The sequence below is a fragment of the Aegilops tauschii genome, chromosome 1 (assembly GCF_002575655.3).
Source record: "Aegilops tauschii subsp. strangulata cultivar AL8/78 chromosome 1, Aet v6.0, whole genome shotgun sequence".
NCBI lineage: Eukaryota > Viridiplantae > Streptophyta > Magnoliopsida > Poales > Poaceae > Aegilops > Aegilops tauschii.
Window position 1 is genome coordinate 416,920,102 of NC_053035.3, and position 21,729 is coordinate 416,941,830.

General features: G+C 45.9%; 1 protein-coding gene across 1 annotated transcript; it reads right to left on the reverse strand.

Moving 5' to 3' along the window:
* Nucleotides 1-19,512: 19,512 nt before the first annotated feature.
* LOC109768122 (uncharacterized) lies at nt 19,513-20,903 on the reverse strand. Its single transcript, XM_020326853.3, has 5 exons — nt 20,601-20,903; nt 20,426-20,497; nt 20,190-20,333; nt 19,996-20,067; nt 19,513-19,896 (listed from the first exon to the last, which is right to left on the reverse strand). Exons 1-5 carry the CDS (start codon nt 20,852-20,854, stop codon nt 19,791-19,793), a joined length of 648 nt encoding a protein of 215 aa, XP_020182442.1. The 5' UTR covers nt 20,855-20,903; the 3' UTR covers nt 19,513-19,790.
* Between the last annotated feature and the right edge of the window lie 826 nt (nt 20,904-21,729).

Below are 21,729 nucleotides of genomic sequence, written 5' to 3' on the forward strand. Positions count from 1 at the left end.
CACCTCAGATGCAGCTAAAAACATAACCATGGTGATCGATGCATGAGGTGACTATGGGAACAAAAAATAGGCCACAGAACCCACAAATCCACTTAATTAGTACATGATGCTTGAAGTACTAGTCCGCAACATGGTAACATAGAACGATTGGATGAAAATGATGCCCTCGGTTCACATATTTGCTACTGGTGATTAAGATGAAGGTCACATACTTTCAGGTGGCTAGTGTGCATAGGCAAGATACTACAAAAGCATAGCTCCATGCCAATGGTGGTCCTTTGCTGCTCTATTCTGCTTCAAAGATGGAGTCTGATGGTGCAAGAAGGCGCCAGAGAGCATCACGTGCATGTGGTGAGAAATTTCCCTGCAACTTCATGCACTCATGAAGCATTTCCCGCTTTGCTTTTGACATTGTGTGCTGTGCAATGACAACGGTTCGGTAGTCAGTTAGCATACAAACTTGTGAAGTTACAAGTGCTGACTTTGGCCACGCATAAAATTGGCAAAGGTGACATGATAACCAACCTTTGTGAGGGGAATCTTCAGCTTCTTGCCATCAAAATGATGGGTGATAAAAACAACACATGCACCAGTTTCTTTTCTGAACATAGCAAACAGAGCTAAATGAGAAGAAAGTCTATGAAATTGCGCATAGGGGCATCTAGAAAATACGGAGGTTGAAAACTATACCGGGAAAAAATGCTATCAGCAAGGGCGGGGAACTGGATAGTCCACCGATCTTTGCTCACGGGCCACCCAGCATAGTACTCATTTAAGCAACTGAACAGTGCTCCATGTAGCTTCCAAGCTAAAATCTCATCTCTGTGTTGTGTGGTCAGGGGTTGGCTCTTCTTGCTGTACATGGGATCAACAACAAAGATGGTGCGTGTTACCATGTCCCAGAAAATGACAATCCACCCTTCAGGTCATGGGACTGGCGTGAAGAACTGCATAGAAGACATGACACGTTTGTGGACAGATGGGTAGACATGTATGAACGAACTGTGGACGGCTAAGTCAGTCATACCAGTTGAGCCGATGTGATGTCATACTCGAGTCCCGCCGCAGATAATGCTTTCTGGATAGACAGCGTATGGATGTAATCATGATCGGATAATACCAGAGTCTGTATATACAGCAGAAATCGTCAGTATATGAAAATGGAGATTTGTGTTGCAAGGTTTTCAACAAGTGTAAAAAACAATGTATGACTGACCGAGAATTCTGGTTCAAGTGGGTGCCTCCACGTTAAGTATGGTGAATGTTTGTCTGCTTCCTGGTCGGACTGAGAATACCTTCTAATGATGACTGACATCATCTCATGGTCGATTAGTTCATCTTCAACAAGCTGTTGTTTGAGCGCTAACCCAGTTATCCGTAAGAATCTAGGATTCTCATGCACAAGGAAGTTCCTGTAAATACACGCATGGCGATGTGAGCGGCCTAAGTGACACAGATGTACAGGAAAAGATGACAAACGGGAAGAGCATGGTTTCAAGATATCACCTTGATAGCTCTGTTGCCGGTGCCGTAGCAAAAAAAACTTCCAATTGTTCGGACACATAAGCCTGCGGTGGGCACGGGACAACACCCCTGATCCATGGGTCTGTCTGGAAGCCAGCCCTGAATACATATTTCCTCCCTGGCAGACCATCAGACTTCTGTCCAAACACAGTGGTACTGCCGTCGTTGGGAAGGTCAATAAACAGTTCACTTATTGCCTGCAGAGTCTGCCTTGCAAAATGTATTATCTGAGACGTCATTGACGCGACTGCTTCTTCGTCGATGCGCACCCTCTTGTTCTGTTGCCGGTCCGACCGTTCATCGGAAGTAGGCTTGGAAGTAGAATTGGCACCTGCAAAATGGAGTTGCGAATGTCGTAGCAAATGAATTAGTGGCAAAGTGAAAAATTCATTGTAAAATGTGCGGACGGAAGATAATAATGAAATTGCAAGGAAGAGTGACCAAGAACCTTTGCATGCAGACATATCGAACCTGACTCCTGGGATTTTGGGACCACATGGAGTTGTGAGCGTGTCAACTTGACATGTATCGATTGCTCTTGCTGGACAATCCGAGAAACCTCGTGCAGCACAACAGATGCACCTCTTGTTGATTGACGCCATCAGTTTGTCCACAAACTTGATCATATCTGCTTGCAGATTGGCCCGAGCAGTGTTAATTTCGCGCTGGCATCTGGCATTATGCTCCTTCAGTATAAAGGTCAGCTCACCTCTGCCCTGCAGCAGAAAAATAAACGCAGGAACGATTCAGGAACAAGTTTCAGAAAAAATCACCAAAATCGTGAAATGAACCCACTGACCCATACCAGCATGGGGTATCGGTTCCGCATGTGCTTTACAAAATCAATTGGTCCAAGCATACGTATTGATGTCTGTACATCGATTAGATTGACAGCTGATGAAGATGACACTTGCACTGAATCGTGCCTGTCATCCGTGCGATTGCCAGCATGTTGATCCATATTGCCAGATCCTACTGGCTGGTTGGATGTTGTCACGTTGCAATCAGGTATGTTGCAGCGGGCATAGCATAGGTCGCTGCCCTGGCGAATTTGCCAAGGATACACATGGAAATCCCTTAATACAAAAACAGAAAAAATCATAATGAATGAGCTATGTTGTCATCTGTACTGCAATGTTTACCATGCATTTTACATATGAAGTGGGGCCCTTCCCAATGTCAGTGGCCATCGTTATCATGTTCTTCAGGTTATTCTGGTCGAAATCACTAATGCGTGGAAGAACATTGTGCTTCTTGTTGAAAATTCCAAGGTCAACATTGTCAAGGAAGAATATCTGAAAAAGAGACAAAGGTTTACAGAGCAGGCATGGGAATGAGCATGTACCATAAAAGCAAATGACAGATTTCGGTGCACGGGAGGGTGTGTACTGAAAAACATATGTTTACAAACCTAGAGAAACAAGTGGCAACCAACCAGGTTTGTACTATGGTTGTTGGCCATCATATCATTCTTAAGCCGCCGGACTGCCTCGAGCAAAAACTCCAGTACAAACTCACACCAATTATATTGCGTGATATTCTCCGTGTTTGCAAGTGCACCCCAATAGTCTATGGTGCCATAATCGTGTTTTGTCCTAGGTGCCAGAACGTGTCCCATAACAAAAATGACAAATGCAATTTGGAAGCAATCCTTCTCTATCTTGCTGGACGCCTCAGAAATGTCGCGCATAAGGAATTCCTCAGCCGCGCGTAGACTATGCACACCTGTCCTGTCCATCCCTCGCGTCCTCTTTATGAAGGTCACAGCCTCTGGCTTGATGAACCCATCGCGGCCTTTAACATTCCAGTGGCCACATGGTATGCCGAACACCTTGTGGATGTCCTCCGCAAAAAACTTGAGTACTTTTGTTTCTGATAGAACAATTGCTCGACGCTCAACACAGACCTTGCTCATAGTCCATGCGCTGAACTTAAGATTAAGCTTCTGCAACATGGGTAGCTTTAACATTCCACCAAACCCAATTTCAGTGATGAGCCACCTTTTGTAATCGTCAAATGTCTGGATTACTTCTACTGCTTTTCTGACTGAAATTCGAGATGTTGGAGCAGGAGGTGCCTGCTCTTCCATAGCATGCACTGGCTGCTCAAGGATGTCGTCTTGGGGTGCATCCCACGCGGCTGCGGACCCATCACAACTACCGGCGTCAGACATGGTGCCTACAGATATCATCGTAAGCGAAAATTGAAAAAATCGTATGTACAAATTTTTTGCGGATATAGTGCCTACAGAAAAATGAACTTATTTCGAAAATCCTAGAAGAAATCGACCGTAAATGACTTCACTAGGTTATGGCTTACGGCTTCACTAGGTTGAGTAAAACGGACTGTGATCCTATATATTAAAAATGCACAAGAGTCGCCAGGCTTGCATACATGGTAGCGGATCGGGATAGAGCAATCCGGGAATAGAACAAATTGTGGGATCCAGATTTTGGGATCTGTCGTGTTCCTAGTATATTGACTGGCTAATGGGTGGATTGTTGCGGTCGGAATGCGAGATTGAGGGGAGGGGAGGCGGTTAGAATAAACTGCGTGCGTACCTGTTTAGCTCCGGCACCGGACTTGGCTCGCCGTCGGCCAGATCGACGGTGGGAGCTGAAGGAGGGTCGGGCGAAACAAATGGTTGGTATGAGGAGCGTTGGGTGGGTGCGAGGCTGTGGCCTGAGATAAGGACGGCAATTATGTATGGAGGCTGGTAGGTAGTAATTTATTGCGTTCCGCCAGTCGTGTCGGTGACAGCGGCTATATGTGTTAATGAACGTAATTAAAGGCCTGAACTCATCAGACAATGCCAAATGGCAGCGTGGGGAAAAACATTGGGGAAGTGCTGCTGGAAAAGTGGACCATATGAGCGTGTCAACATGTAGAACTGACCATAACTTCATTAATAGTGACGTGACATATTTCTTAGCAAACGGGCTTACAAATCAAAACACTGCCACACCTCACAAACAACCACTGCGATTAGAAAAGAAACAAACGCGCGTTCTAGAAATTCCTTGTACTGTATCAACAAGACCACTGACTACCTGCTAAGGAGTGATACTACTTTGACCAACGCCAATAGGATAAGCAGAAGCACTAACAGAATGCCTGCTTCTAAAAACATAAGAACACGAAGAGCGGCGGCAGATGAGCCTGCTTGATTAAGCAGTGGTTGGGCTCTGGAAGCTTGGGGACCGACTGGAACAGTGCGCTGCTGCTCGACAACTCGAGCTCTGCGGTTCAGACAAGATCCCGACTGGCTGCTCTCGTGCAATGGCTGCTGTGTGGTCGCCATATGGGAGCTAAGCTCGGCTAGGTACTCCGCCTTGGTTCTCATGTAGTTGCAGATGCCAGCCTGCAAAAAACAAATTGATTCCAAATGCAAAAAGATTGCATTAGATGGTGTGAATGTTAATGGGGATTCAGATGTATGGATGGGGTAGTACTCACGTCCTTGTTGACGCACTTGTAGAAACGAACGCCCGCATTCTGACCCGCCCGAGCAATCCAGGTGAAGACGCGGCCGCCACACTCAGGGCAGCTGATTAGCGGTGGGAGTTGCTCGAACCCGGTTGAGGATGAAGATCCAGACATTCTCTACGCCTGGATTGGTGATAGCTGCCTAGATTGGTTAGGTCGCAGGATGATGGATTGGGAGGAAGTGCGCTGTAGAAGATTGGGATGAAGTGCGCTGTAGAAGAGTGGGAGGAAGTGTGCTGGAGAAGATTGGTAGCTCCCAACGGTACTGCCATTAATGAGCTAAACGGCTCATTTGGTCCGGGTGGGGGAGTTAAATGGCACATCACGTCCAATCCCGTCTGTTCCGCCACCTCACTAACTGACGGCGTTTCTCAACATTGGGCCATCGAAATGTTTGTGCAACAGCCCCGTGAGCATTGCACCCGTCGCTATACTCAGCGCTTCGTCGATAGGCAGAGAAACAAATGGCACAGATTCCGAGCTCACAGGTGCTCGAGCTCACATGCGAACTTTCGCAATGTTACTATCCTTTTACCACACTTGTGCTTCAAAGTAGCACCATAATCTTCATGATAGAGAGTCTCTTGTTTTGTCACTTTCATATACTAGTGGGAATTTTTCATTATAGAACTTGGCTTGTATATTCCAACAATGGGCCTCCTCAAGTGCCCTAGGTCTTCGTGAGCAAGCAAGTTGGATGCACACCCACTTAGTTTCTTTTGTTGAGCTTTCATATATTTATAACTCTAGTGCATCCGTTGCATGGCAATCCCTACTCCTTGCATTAACATCAATCGATGGGCATCTCCATAGCTCATTGATTAGCCTCATTGATGTGAGACTTTCTCCTTTTTTGTCTTCTCCACATAACCCCCATCATCATATTCTATTCCACCCATAGTGCTATGTCCATGGCTCGCGCTCATGTATTGCGTGAAGGTTGAAAAAGTTTGAGATTACTAAAGTATGAAACAATTGCTTGGCTTGTCATCGGGGTTGTGCATGATGAGAGCATTCTTGTGTGACGAAGATGGAGCATGACTAAACTATATGATTTTGTAGGGATGAACTTTCTTTGGCCATGTTATTTTGAGAGTACATAATTGCTTGTTAGTATGCTTGAAGTATTATTTTTTTATGTCAATATGAACTTTTATCTTGAATCTTTCGGATCTGAATATTCATACCACAATTAAAAAGAATTACATTGAAATTATGCCAAGTAGCACTCCGCATCAAAAATTCTGTTTTTATCATTTACCTACTCGAGGACGAGCAGGAATTAAGCTTAGGGATGCTTGATACGTCTCCAACGTATCTATAATTTTTGATTGCTCCATGCTATATTATCTTCTGTTTTGGACATTATTAGGCTTTATTATTCACTTTTATATTATGTTTGGGACTAACCTATTAACCGGAGGCCCAGCCCAGAATTGCTGTTTTTTGCCTATTTCAGAGTTTCGCAGAAAAATAATATCAAACGGAGTCCAAACGGAATGAAACCTTCGGGAACGTGATTTTCGGAATGAACATGATCCAGGAGACTTGGACCCTACGTCAAGAAACAAAGTAGGAAGCCACGAGGTAGGGGGCGCGCCTACCCCCCTAGGGCGCGCCCTCCACCCTCGTGGGCCCCATGTTGCTCCACCGACGTACTCCTTCCTCCTATATATACCTACGTACCCCCAAATGATCAGATACGGAGCCAAAAACCTAATTCCACCGCCGCAACCTTCTGTACCCACGAGATCCCATCTTGGGGCCTGTTCCGGAGCTCCGCCGGAGGGGGCATCCATCACGGAGGGCTTCTACATCAACACCATAGCCTCTCCGATGAAGTGTGAGTAGTTTACCTCAGACCTTCGGGTCCATACTTAGTAGCTAGATGGCTTTCTCTCTCTTTTTGGTTCTCAATACAATGTTCTCCCCCTCTCTCGTGGAGATCTATTCGATGTGATCTTCTTTTGCGGTGTGTTTGTTGAGACCGATGAATTGTGGGTTTATGATCAAGTTTATCTATGAACAATATTTGAATCTTCTGAATTCTTTTATGTATGATTGGTTATCTTTGCAAGCCTCTTCGAATTATCAGTTTGGTTTGGCCTACTAGATTGATCTTTCTGGCAATGGGAGAAGTGCTTAGCTTTGGGTTCAATCTTGCGGTGTCCTTTCCCAGTGACAGTAGGGGCAGCAAGGCACGTATAGTATTGTTGCCATCGAGGATAACAAGATGGGGTTTTTATCATATTGCATGAATTTATCCCTCTACATCATGTCATCTTGCTTAAAGCGTTACTCTGTTCTTATGAACTTAATACTCTAGATGCATGCTGGATAGCGGTCGATGTGTGGAGTAATAGTAGTAGATGCAGGCAGGAGTCGGTCTACTTGTCTCGGACGTGATGCCTATATACATGATCATACCTAGATATTCTCATAACTATGCTCAATTCTGTCAATTGCTCAACAGTAATTTGTTCACCCACCGTAAAATAATTTGCTCTTGAGAGAGCCACTAGTGAAACCTATGGCCCCCGGGTCTATCTTCATCATATTAATCTTCCAACACTTAGTTATTTCCGTTGCTTTTTACTTTGCTTTTATTTTACTTTGCATCTTTATCATGAAAATACCAAAAATATTATCCTATCATATCTATCAGATCTCACTCTCGTAAGTGACCTGTAGGGATTGACAACCCCTTATCGCGCTGGTTGCAAGGATTTACTTGTTTTGTGTAGGTACGAGGGACTCGCGCGTAGCCTCCTACTGGATTGATACCTTGGTTCTCAAAAACTGAGGGAAATACTTACGCTACTTTGCTGCATCACCCTTTCCTCTTCAAGGGAAAACCAAAGCAGTGGTCAAGAGGTAGCAATGCTCAATCACTTTGGGTTTGTAGGTGTTTGGGTTTGGGTTTTCCTCACTTGATGATTTTCACTCAAAGTCCTCGGAGGATGGGATGCTCTCAAATGACAAGTGTCAGTTTCTCTCAGAGCAGCCAACCAGCTAGTGGTTGTAGGGGGCGGCTATTTATAGCCTAGGGAGCAGCCCGACATGATAAGACATAAATGCCCTTCAGTGATATGACCGTTAGGTGGGTAGATATTTTGGGACAGCTGGCGCGTAGCACAGCAACGGTCAGAATTTTGAGTATCAAATTCCTTAGGGCTATCATGTTCCTCACTGTGTAGGCAATCCGCACTGGCGAATTCCTAACTCCTCAGTCAGAACAAATTCCTCAGAGACCAGAAGAGCTTCGTCTCTGTCACTGAAGAAATTGGCGGAACTGTATGAGATTTCCAATGGCTTCACTCAAAGGGATTGGTAGGTGTAGGATTTTGAGTTGAGCATCACTTGAAATTTTTTTCCTTAGTATTTCCTCGACCCCTTTAACAGTACGGTGTTTCCTATGACTCAAGAAAGAGAAAATGAAACTATGAAAACAAAAGTCTTCACGCTTCATGTTCCTCGAATGAATACCAAGTCTTCAAGGTCACACCAATTTCTTCATTTTCAAGGTCTTCAGAAAGTCTTCAGAATAATAAAGTCTTCAGTCGAAGACATTCATTTTTAGGGGTCGACTTTCTCTGTAAATATCAAACTCGTCATAGACTTATAGACCTGTGTACACTCATAAACACATTAGTCCCTTAACCTATAAGTCTTCAATACACCAAAATCACTAAGGGGCACTAGATGCACTTACACCTTCACATAGAAAACCTACGCCACATCATTGGCTAGGATGAACGGTTCGTCTGTGTACCCAAGATTGTTCAGATCCACTGTTGTCATTCTGTACTATGGGTCTACCTGTACCCCGCCTCCTGACAGATTGACCCATTTGCACTTAAACAAAGGGACCTTAAAATCATGTCCGTAGTCAAGTTCCCATATGTCCACTATGTAACCATAATATGTGTCCTTTCCCCTCTTGGTTGCTCCATCAAAGCGTACACCGCTGTTTTGGTTGGTGCTCTTTTGATCTTGGGCGATCGTGTAAAATGTATTCCCATTTATCTCGTATCCTTTGTAAGTCAATACAGTCGAAGATGGTCCCCCTGCACAACGAGTACAGCTCATCACAAACAGTGTTGTCACCTCTGAGACGTGTTTCCAACCAACTGCCGAAAGTCATGATGTGTTCACATGTAATCTAGTCGTCACACTGCTCCGGGTGTTTGGAGCGCAGACTGTTCTTGTGTTCATCGACATACGGGGTCACCAAGGTAGAGTTCTGTAGAACTGTGTAGTGTGCTTGAGACCGAGAATGCCCGTCCCTGCATATTATTGAGTCCCCTCCAAACGTGCCTTTTCCAGTCAGTCTCCCCTCATACCGCAATTTAGGGAGACCAATCTTCTTAAGGCCAGGAATGAAGTCAACACAAAACCCAATGACATCCTTTGTTTGATGGCCCATGGAGATGCTTCCTTCTGGCCTAGCGCGGTTACGGACATATTTCTTTAGGACAACCATGAACCTCTCAAAGGGGAACATATTGTGTAGAAATACGGGGCCCATAATGACAATCTCGTCGACTAGATGAACTAGGACGTGCGTCATGATATTGAAGAAGGATGGTGGGAACACCAGCTCCAAACTGACAAGACATTGCGCCACATCGCTCCTTAGCCTTGGTATGATTTCTGGATCGATCACCTTCTGAGAGATTGCATTGAGGAATGCACATATCTTCACAATGGCTAATCGGACGTTTTCCGGTAGAAGCCCCCTCAATGCAACCGGAAGCAGTTGCGTCATAATCACATGGCAGTCATGAGACTTTAGGTTCTGGAACTTTTTCTTTGGCATATTTATTGTTCCCTTTGTATTCGACGAGAAGCCATACGGGACCTTCATACTGAGCAGGCATGCAAAAGAAGTTTTCCTTCTCTTCTTTGGTAAGACCATAGCTGGCAGGACCTTCATACTGCTTTGGAGGCATGCCGTCTTTTTCGTGCAAACGTTGCAGGTCCTCCCGTGCCTCCGGTGTATCTTTTGTCTTCCCATACACGCCCAAGAAGCCTAGCAGGTTCACGCAAAGGTTCTTCGTCACGTGCATCATGTCGATTGAAGAGCGGGCCTCTAGGTCTTTCCAGTAGGGTAGGTCCCCAAATATAGATTTCTTCATCCACATGGGTGCGCGTCCCTCAGCGTCATTCGGAACAGATAGTTCGTCGGGACCCTTTACAAAGATTACCTGTAAATCATTGACCATAGCAAGTACGTGATCACCGGTACGCATGGCGGGCTTCTTCCGGTGATCTGCCTCGCCTTTGAAATGCTTGCCTTTCTTTCGACATTGATGGTTGGTCGGAAGAAATCGACGTTGCCCCAGGTACACATTCTTCCTGCATCTGTCCAGGTATATACTTTCAGTGTCAGCTAAATAGTGTGTGCATGCGTGGTATCCCTTGTTTGTCTATTCTGAAAGGTTACTGAGAGCAGGCCAATCGTTGATGGTTACAAATAGCAACGCATGCAGGTCAAATTCCTCCTGTTTGTGCTCATCCCACACACGTACACCTTTTCCAATCCACAGCTGTAAAGGTTCTTCAACTAATGGCCTTAGGTACACACCAATGTCGTTGTCGGGTTGCTTAGGGCCTTGGATGAGAACTGGCATCATAATGAACTTCCGCTTCATGCACATCCAAGGAGGAAGGTTGTACATACATAGAGTCACGGGCCAGGTGCTGTGATTGCTGCTCTTCTCCCCGAAAGGATTAATGCCATCCGCGCTTAAACCAAACCATACGTTCCTTGGGTCACCTGCAAACTCAGCCCAGTACTTTCTCTCGATTTTTCTCCACTTCGACCCGTCAGCGGGTGCTCTCAACTTCCCGTCTTTCTTACGGTCCTCACTGTGCCATCGCATCAACTTGGCATGCTCTTTGTTTCTGAACAGTCGTTTCAACCGTGGTATTATAGGAGCATACCACATCACCTTCGCAGGAACCCTCTTCCTGGGGGGCTCGCCGTCAACATCACAAGGGTCATCTCGTCTGATCTTATACCGCAATGCACCGCATATCGGACATGCGTTCAAATCCTCGTATGCACCGTGGTAGAGGATGCAGTCATTAGGGCATGCATGTATCTTCTGCACCTCCAATCCTAGAGGGCATACGACCTTCTTTGTTGCGTACGTACTGTCGGGCAATTCGTTATCCTTTGGAAGCTTCTTCTTCAATATTTTGAGTAGCTTCTCAAATCCTTTGTCAGGCACAACATTCTCTGCCTTCCACTGCAGCAATTCCAGCACGGTTCCGAGCTTTGTGTTGCCATCTTCGCAATTGGGGTACAACCCTTTTTTGTGATCCTCTAACATGCGATCAAACTTCAGCTTCTCCTTTTGACTTTCGCACTGTCTCCTTGCATCAACAATGACCCGACGGAGATCATCATCAGGCACAATATCATCTGGTTCCTCTCGATCTTCAGCAGCTTCCCCCGTTGCAGCATCACCGTATTCCGGGGGCACATAGTTGTCATCATCCTCTTCTTCTTCGCAGTCTTCCATCATAACCCCTATTTCTCCAAGCTTGGTCCAAACATTATAGTGTGGCATGAAACCCTTATAAAGCAGGTGGGTGTGAAGGGTTTTCGAGTCAGAGTAAGACCTCGTATTCTCACAGCTAGGGCATGGACAACACATAAAACCATTCTGCTTGTTTGCCTCAGCCACTTCGAGAAAATTATGCACGCCATAACGTACTCGGAGGTGTGTCTGTCACCGTACATCCATTGCCGGTTCATCTGCGTGCATTATATATAACTAAGTGTGTCAAAAACCATTACAAAACATCATGGATAGATAAGTGATCAAATTAATAGAAGTTCATCATCACATTAAAACCAAAGTACATACATAGTTCTCATTGAACAACATACAGCTCTCCCGAGCATCTAATTAAACCATACATTGAAACTATGTAAAACATTTCAATGCAACAACAAATGCGATCATAATCGCAACCAAGGTAACAATTGATCCAACAGCATAATGATACCAAGCCTCGGTATGAATCACATATTTTCTAATCTTCAAACGCATTGCATCCATCTTGATCTTGTGATCATCGACGACATCTGCAACATGCAACTCCAATATCATCTTCTCCTCCTCAATTTTTTATTTTTTCCTTTAAGTAATTGTTTTCTTCTTCAACTAAATTTAACCTCTCGACAATAGGGTCGGTTGGAATTTCCGGTTCACATACCTCCTAGATAAATAAAATCTATGTCACGTTGGTCGGCATAATTGTCATAACCAATAAATGAACCAAATAGTTATAAAAGATAATATATACCACATCCGAATCATAGACAGGACGAGGGCCGACGGGGGCGGATACCAAAACCATCGCACTATATAATAACAAGCAATAATAAAAATAAGAAAATTAGAAAAGTATCTATCTAAAGTAACAATTTTTTCTTTCAGAAAGAAGATAAGAATAAGAGGCTCACCACGGTGGTGCCGGCGACGAGATTGGCACGGGTGATCGACGGCGGTGAAGACGGGGACGGGACGTGACGGACGGCTAAACTTAGACAAATCTCGGAGAAATTGGAGCTTGGAGGTCGAGCTTCGAGAGGAGAAAGCTTAACTAGTGTGGCTCAGGCATTTCATCGAACACCTCATGTGCACAGGAGGTGAGCTAGAGCACCACAAAGCTCTCCCCTCGCCGGTCAGAAAAAACAGAGCAGTGTGGACTGCTCTGCTGCGGCGATGGGGTATATATAGGCAACTCATTGGTCCCGGTTCGTGGCAGGAATCGAGAATAAAGGCCCCCCTTCTGTCCCGGTTCCAGCCACGAGCCGGGACCAATGGTTGTGGGCCAGGAGCGAGGACCATTGGTCCCGGTTCGTGCCTGGAACCGGGACAAATGGGTCCAGACGAACCGGGACATATGCCCCTGGGCGGACGAACCGGGACGTATGCCCCTCATGGGTCCCAGTTTGTGACTGAACCGGGACTAATGGACTGGCCAGGCCCCAACCAAAGCCCTGTTTTCTACTAGTGGCACGCTTAACATTCAATGACGATTTGTATTATGAGTTATGTGTTTTGGTGACCGAATATTGTTCGGAGTCCCAGATGAGATCACGGACATGACGAGGAGTCTCGAAATGATCGAGAGGTAAAGATTGATATATTAGACGATAGTATTCGGACACCGGAATGTTTGGAGTGTTTCGGATATTTATCGGAGTACCGGGAGGTTACCGGAACCACCCGGGAAAAGTAATGGGCCAACTTGGGTCATAGGGGAGAGAGAGGGTAGCCCACAAGGGGTGGCGCGTGCCCCCCTCATGGGCAGTCCGAATTGGACAAGGGGAGGGGCGCGGCCCCCCTTTCCTTCTCCCTCTCCCTCTCCTTCCCCCTTTCCCCTCCGAAAGAAGGAAGGGGGGGGGCGACTACGACTAGGAGTCCAAGTCGGTTTCCCCCCTGGTGCGCCCCTAGGGCCGGCCTCCTCCCTCTCCTCCTTTATATAAGGGGGCAGGGGGGCACCCCAAAGCAGATCAATTGTTTCTTAGCTGTGTGCGGTGCCCCCTTCCACTGTTTACTCCTCCAGTCATATTGTCGTAGTGCTTAGGCGAAGCCCTGCGCGGATCACTTCACCATCACCGTCACCACACCGTCGTGCTGACGAAACTCTCCCTCGACACTTTGCTGGGTCAAGAGTTCGAGGGATGTCATCGAGCTGAACGTGTGCTGAACTCGGAGGTGCCGTACGTTCGGTACTTGATCGAGAAGACGTTCGACTACATCAACCGCATTAACATAACGCTTCTGCTTTCGGTCTACGAGGGTACGTGGACACACTCTCCCCCTCTCGTTGCTATGCATCTCCTAGATAGATCTTGCAAGAATTTTTTTTAAATTGCATGCTACGTTCCCCAACAGTCTTGTGAATCATCGTGCTCCAGCAACGCCTCCGTCGGCTCTACCTGCAAATCATACGTCACCGGCGGCGAAGCCCCTCTAAATCCAGCGAGCCCACCCATTCTTCTTTGCGGCTGCAAAATTTTGGTTGTTCAAAGAACCTCACACACAACTAAAAATCTCAATCCAGACTTCTTCGCTTTGTGCTAGCGTGGAACTAAGGTATAACATAAATCGCTCTATGTTTGCAAGTTGGCATATGAATTCCATTGCTCACAACATCACACACACGCAGAGTGGTTTCTCTCGCAGCACATGGATGTTGGTCGATCTGGTAAAACTTTGCGTAAATCAGATGCCCGACTACTTCTATCAATCACTTAAAGAAGCAACTTTTTTTTGGGGGGAAACTAGATAATGCGCTGAAAGATGCACACAAGAAGCAAGCCCACATCAACAAGATGCAGCCGAATTAGGAAAAATTAGTAAGCTCCCTGTTGGGGATACCCCGGGGATTCTATTTGGCGCGCGGGTCGCTGGTTAGCGACAGCGCGCGCACCCCCTGCTTTCCGCTGCGTACATTTGGGCTGGTCCAACGCCAAACCAGTTTTTCTTTTTTAGTTTTTTCTCCTTATTCGTTTTCATTTTTTATTTTCTTTTTCATTATCGTTTTTATTTTATTTCCCTTTTTCCTTTTTGTGAACAATTGTTTTTATATTATATTTTTTTTGGAAATCATGAATATGTTCAAATTCATGAACATTTTTTTGAAATTATGAACATTTTCCAAATTCATGAACTGTTTAAAAAATCACTTATATTTTCAAAATTGTGAACATATTTTTGAAACTTGTGAACATTTCCTTGAATCGGTGTACATTTTGAATTTATTATTTTAAAAAATTGGGAACAATTTATAGAAATCGCAAGCATTTCCTAACTATAGGGAACATTAAAAAAACGTGATTGTTTTTGAATTCGTGAATATGTTTTCAAATTCACGAACATTCTTTTGTTTTCCCAAATGCTGTTTATGAAATTGTGAACATTTTTTTGAATATGCAAACGTTTTTTACAATTTCGTGAAAATCTTACTAATTTGTGAACATTTTTAAAAAATTCGTGAACACTTTTGTAAAGTTGTGAGCATTGTGTGCATACGCGTCGTGGTTTTTGGGTTTAGTTAGTTGGCCATCATTTCTCTTGATGTTCTAGAACATCTAGTTCACACATATTTAATAGTCATTGGAGTTACATGTCTGGCCATCTATATATTTTGGTCAAATGCATAGTAATTTCTTTTCTACGGTACTGAGCATCCACGTTTTTTCATACTATATATTATTAACTATTTTTTTACATCGTTCCTTCATTTGTGATGATAGATAAGATTTGCATTATTCGAAATAGAATTGGTAATTTATATACACATATTCTCACCTATCTAACTCTTTAAACCCACACATCATTCTCTTAAAATCTCGGTGCTTGGCCACCTGTACTTTGTCAGTTAAACTTTGGGCATGCTTTTGCAATAATATATATCAAGCGTTTTCTTACTATTGCAAATACGGTGTGCATTTTCTTTTCTTTTCTGTTTGATTTGTTGGTATTTGGCCACCCACCTTTGGATACTCTTTATGCCCTGTAACCGTTGATGCATTATAGCATTGCTACCAGTGAGATGTTTGTCTGGTTAGATATACATTCAGGCCATAAGGAATCTAAAATTGGGGGACATGGGCTAAAATCGCATGCCATGTAGTTGAGCATGATGACAGATATGGACCAATAATGTTGTGCTATTAGCAATAGGATTGACGATCCATACCAGTCCACAATACTAAATACTTCTTTTACTCACAGAAGATCAAAAAGAGATGGTGCTTGCAAATGCTTTGCTGTTAATAGTTTTTGTTCTTTCAGATAATAGTCTTTGTTCTTTCAGAAGTGTACATCTGCAAGTTAGTATCTGGCATGAATGCTCAGCTCATATGCCTGTATGGAAGCAACTCAACTCCATGATTATTTTTGAAGAGTTTTTGAGTAAACGAAAGGAATACCTTTGTCAGAAGTACTATAGTTTCTTAGGGCCCCGATGTAAAATGTCAAAAAGCTCAGAACTTGTGTTTTTAAATCAGAGCAATTGACCTTTGTACCAGTTATGGTTTTATCCGCAAACATGCTCTTTGATTCTGAATCACACTGGCATGAAAGCTTGTGTTATGCCCAACATGATGTGTGGTACCAAAGTACCCCCAAAAAATACAGTGTACTTTTATTCGTGGAATGGAACATTGTTCAGTGCTCCGTTCTTAGAACAGGAGTGTCCCTCAATATGGCAAATAATACAACCAACCATGTGAATGCATAGTTGTCCAGTAGTCAAGCTGATCGGTCAACAAAAAATGGTGCTGCCAACATCCTAGACCTATGGCACAGAGGTCGGGCCAATATAAGCTAAGCAAATTCCAGGACTGCACTGGACAAAAATGTACAACTATAGCTAGCTTCATGTAGCTTCAGTGCCCATGCATCGTGTTCTAGAGTTTTAGGATACATCATATTACAGATTTTAATATGTAGTATTAAGTTGATCCAATGGTCAATATGGTTTTGCTCGGAGTTTATTTGACGACAACTTGGTTGCAGACTGATATACATAGATTTATCCTGTAATTAATCCCGACTAATATGTAATTATTGAATAATTGCACTGCAGACATATGCACCCATCCTCTCTACGCCACAGGCCGGCACATTGATCCGCTAAAAACGTCCGAACTACCCAAAGTACCCTTAAACCCGAAATACGCTACAAGAATTTTGTTGTGGTATTGTGTAATTTGGGCCGTCGGATCATATAAATAAATGGCCAAAAATGGTTTGATGTACTGAAAAATGACTCTTGCGTTTGTGTGCAGGTAAAAGGACTCTTGCTTTTGCATGTATGTGTAAGCGTGTTCTGTCTTGCTACATGTTTCAACTCGAGACTTACAAACATCCTTCTAATTACGAAGATATCTACAACGAAATACTATAAGGACAACAACATTTCATGATTTCATATCTTGTAATGCTTCGGCCATAGTTGATTTTGCTTTGTACTCTACTTAAAGATCAATAAGAATGGTTGTGTGCATCAGAATGATGCAGGGCCAGGGGTTTCAACCTCCTTTTCTAAAAAGAACAACACCTCGTATCTGAAGGTGTTGTTGCAGATCCGAAGGTCCATGCCTCACACGATCTGTTGTTAAGATGATATATATTCACATGCGATCGACCATCCTTGGAGGGGGTTAAGAACTCACAAGCGTTTTATGCTTTCCTTTTAGGGCATCTCAAAAAATGTAGGCTTTGTAAACTTAAGGGAGCAAACATTTACTCTTCTCAAAAGATGTTGGACCAGAATACATGTCTTCTTCCTTACTCTTTTCACAACAAAATTTAGGACTCAGCTGATCCACAGCAGACATGCGTGTTGTCCATGGCGCATGAGGCTTTTGAGAGTTAATTTTTTGGATTTTGTCCTACTAGGGGAAAATAGCATCCATTCATTAAAAAACACATGTTTATCACAGTCACAATGGCTGCTAAGTCAAAGGGAAGTGTTTAGGAACGGCGCACCGGCCGAACCGTTCCGCCGGTCCCACGCGGGCCACTCGATCGAAGCGACGCGCAGCGCATCATACGCCTCGCGCTCCTCCCGATCCCCTTCTTCCTCTTCCTCTTCCTCGCGTCGCGCCGCCCTCTTCTTCTGCCCTCTCCTCCCCACCCCTTCCCCATCCCTTCCCCCTCCTCCCCCCCGCCCCCCGGTCGCAGCGCCACGCGCTCCCCTCCCCGCTCGAAGCTCGCCGGCGACCATCCCATCTTGCTGGTGACCGAGGGGCGGTGACAACGGGAGATGCTGCAACCGGAGTGCTACCACGGCGACGCCTTCCTCGCATGCATCGGAGCTCTGCCTACCTCGCCGGACCCGGCCACGCCGGAGCTGCAACCAGCCATGGCAGACTACCCCTCATGGTGAACTTTTGCTGGAACCGGTTGTAGCGAATTCAATCGCCGGTGGTAGCAAAAATCTACTACGGTTGCAGCAAAACGGCGTCATCGTCATTACGGGGTCGCAGCCGGTGAAGCGCTCCCTCGCCGGCCGCCATGGCTGCCTGCAGCCACGCCCGGATCCTCCCGCGTATACAAGTGTTGCAACCGTCACCTAGAAAAGCTTCAACACCCGTTGAAAAAAGCTTCAACCATAGACATAGAAAGCTTCAATGGCACTGCACAAAAAGGGAAAGCTGCAACCGTTGTTGGATTTTGCTACTACCGGCAAAGCTTTTTGCTACATCCATCAGGCAGAGCTACGACCTCGCGAGGACGACAATGATTTTTTTGCTGCAACCGTAGCAGGCTTTTTGCTACTACCGTTGGAGGTTTTTGCTACATCCATGCTAGCTTTTGCTACAACCGGCACTTCGTTTTGCTACAGCGCACCACCGGCATCGGCGGTTCAAGGACGGCAGCGCTGCTCCGGCCTGCACTTCCCTGCTACAAGTACTGTACGTGATGCTACAATATGCATCTCGTTTTGCTACAACCACACCGGATTTTTGCTACAACGCATCACTGGCGTCGATTTTTTGCCACAACCACGCTCGCTTTTTGGTCCAACCCGCAATTTGTTTTGCTACCACGCACCACGGGCATCGTTTTTTTGCTACAACCGGCGTTGCCATTTGCTACTACGCACCACCGGCGGCAGAGAAAAAGCTATGACCGGCGAGTTTGTTTTTTGATGGGACCGGCGGCGATTTTTTGCTGGGACCGGCCGAGTTTCTTGCTGGGACGGTGATGGCTGCTCATCTTTTTGCTGGGACGGCGAAGCTGCACCAGAGACGGACAGGAGGGCTGCGACGGCGAGTGTACAATATGTTGCAACCGGCGACGGCAAGGGCCACAACGGCGTGGTTTGATGCGTAGATCACGAACGGATGGCGAGAGGGTGGACGTGGTGAAGGCGACGGCCGCAAAGGCGCCGGTGATGCGTCGACGGCCATGGCGAGATGGTGTGTTGCCGCCGACGAGGCAACCTGCGAGGGGCAGTTTGTCTACAGAAGGTCAACGTTGTTCCCATCTATCTCGATCTGATCTGAGACGAGGCGGTGGGGAAGGGAAAAGATGACGTGGGATTCTAATCTAACGGCCACAAATGGAGTCATCCTGCGGTCCTGGTATGACCGGCGGAGCGCTTCGGCCGGTCGACCGGCGCAGATCAGTGCCCTAAGTCAAAAGGTAGTGCCCGCTCAAAATGTAGTGGGTACTACCAAGTAGCATCCACACCGTTGAGTCATGTGATGAAAATTTTCTAACTCAAAGATTTTTGTTTGTTTGTTTGTCTAACTCTAGAGCAAAGTACTCAAAACATAACTAAATTTTCTGTTCTGAAGTACTCCTAAAAACATTGGTCAAATTTGACCTGTGAGCGGTACTGGACACGCGACAGGAACAGAAAACGAACGAATGCGGTCAACTCAAGCACCCAAAGCAAAGCAACTCGGTGAAAATTGATTCGATCGAGCAGCAACTTAAGCGTGATTCCATTAGGTACCGGAAGTATATATATATATATATATATAACTCATCCCATCGATGGCAACAGCCCACAACGGTCGATCTCGGCTTGTGCACAACATACATAAATTAGCCTGCCTGCTCTGGCACTGGCACTGGCACGCAGCTAAATTAACCTCGCTCACGAATCCACACCTAAGTAGCTAGTACATGCATGAACTGGCGCCGCCCGATTCTCTGGCTGCATGCTAGTAGTAGTAGTGCTGCCAGTTTATTCTTCACTCCGGCGGGCCGCCAACGCCGTGCATCGGTCTAGCAGTTGCCGCCCAGCCGCGGGTTGTCGGCGAGGCTGGAATTCATGTTCTTGAAGGGACCATCTGTCGGAATCGGGCCGCACAGATCGTTGCTTGAGAGATTCCTGCAAGCAAAACAATGCAGATGAAGATCACTGGATTCATTGATCGTCGAGAGAGAAGAGAACAACTGGAATTAACGCTGAGAAAATCGTCCTACTTACACACTCGTCTGGTCGGACAGCCCATCCAGCTCGCTGGGGATCGGGCCGGTCAAGCGGTTCTGTTGAAGGTGCCTGTCAAATCATCATGCAAATGTTGAGACTTCAGAGCCAGACTTGTTTTATCATGAGAAGAATCACTGTACGAGCCGAACATGCTTGAAAAGAAAAATATCGGGAGGAGATCATGGACTCACAGCTGTTTCAGAGACTTGAGTTTCCCGAGCGATGCGGGTATCTGCCCCGAGAGGCTGTTGTTGTGCAGGTGCATGGAGTTCAGGTTCTCCAAGTTGCCCAGCTCTTCAGGGATTGTTCCTTGGATATTGGTGTACGAAATCCACCTGTGTTCATTACATGCCATATACTTTGATCCATCAGCGGCGTCAACGGAACAATCGCTACAGGCAGAAACAGATGGGATAGAGAGGCTCACAGTTTGGTTAGCTGGCCCAGCTTGCCCAGCTCCGGCGACAGAGGTCCGGACAGGTTCACAAACCCGATTACTCTGACAGAACAAGAAACACCGTATTGAAATTTTGAAAATCGGATGAAGGGGACGGAACGGAAGCAGTATGGAGGGGAACAAGGATCGGTGCCGCCTCACTCACATCTCGGTGACGCGGTTGGCCACGCGGTCGCAGGTGACGTGGGACCAGTTGATGCAGGGGTTCATGTTCCCCAGCTCCGGGCTCCAGGAACGCAGCGCGCCGTCAGGGTCCTGTAGGCCTCTCCGCAGGGCCATGAGCGCGTCACGGTCGCCGTACAGGCCAGCCTCCGCGGGCGCCAGCAGCATGGTCGTCGCGACCGCCATGAAGACGGTCAGCGACAGGGGCAGTCGGGCTCCGGCCGCCGTGGGCGCCATGGGGGCTGGGGTGGCGCGGTGATCTGAGGGGAGTGGAACGAGCACGGAGTTGTGACTTGTGATCTTGGTTTGCTCCGGGGTTTTATAGGGGAAGGAGGGCGCGGGCGACGGGGTGGTGGTACGAGTGTGAACTCCTACAGTCCTACTCCACCTCCTTGTCAACACTGGGATGACCGCATGGGAAATGAATTGCTATGTGCTGCCCAAGAAGGTAAGGTTTTGGACAATGGCAGCTGGCCACCTTTGAAATGCTACGAAATGGTGAGTTTTTGGACAATGGCAGTTGGCCACCTTTTCCTCCGGAACTGCCGGTTTAACTTGGACTTATCGTCGTTGTTAGAGTCATCTATAGCTTTTGCCATTTTGATCGCATCCATTATGCAGTATGCGTAGTGTAGTTTTTTTACGGTTATTAAAGTGTACTCCGTGAAGTCAAGCACCATGGTAGATATATAGGATTTATATGTATGCATGGCTTGATATATAATCTAAAAATCTTGAACAATATTGGATTGCAAAATATTTCTGTTGTCCGAGTCATATGTGCAAATGGCATCTTACAACGCGTCTGAATCTGTGAAGCAATGTCATGTGCATATAATTTCTCCTAGTTTACTCCCCCCCCCCCCCCCCCCCCCCCCCCCCCCGCGCGCGCGCGTCCATCCACACATTTCTTTGCTTATGCGAATAGTAAATTTAATTGTCGTAAAGTTATATTTCTATCAATATATATATTTTGGTCAAATGAATAGTAATTTCTTTTCTATGGTACCGAACGTCTATGTTTTTTCTATGTGCATTATTCTCTCCTAGCTAACTTCTCAACCCACACATTATCCTCCTAAAATCACGGTGCTTGGCCACCTGTAGTTTGT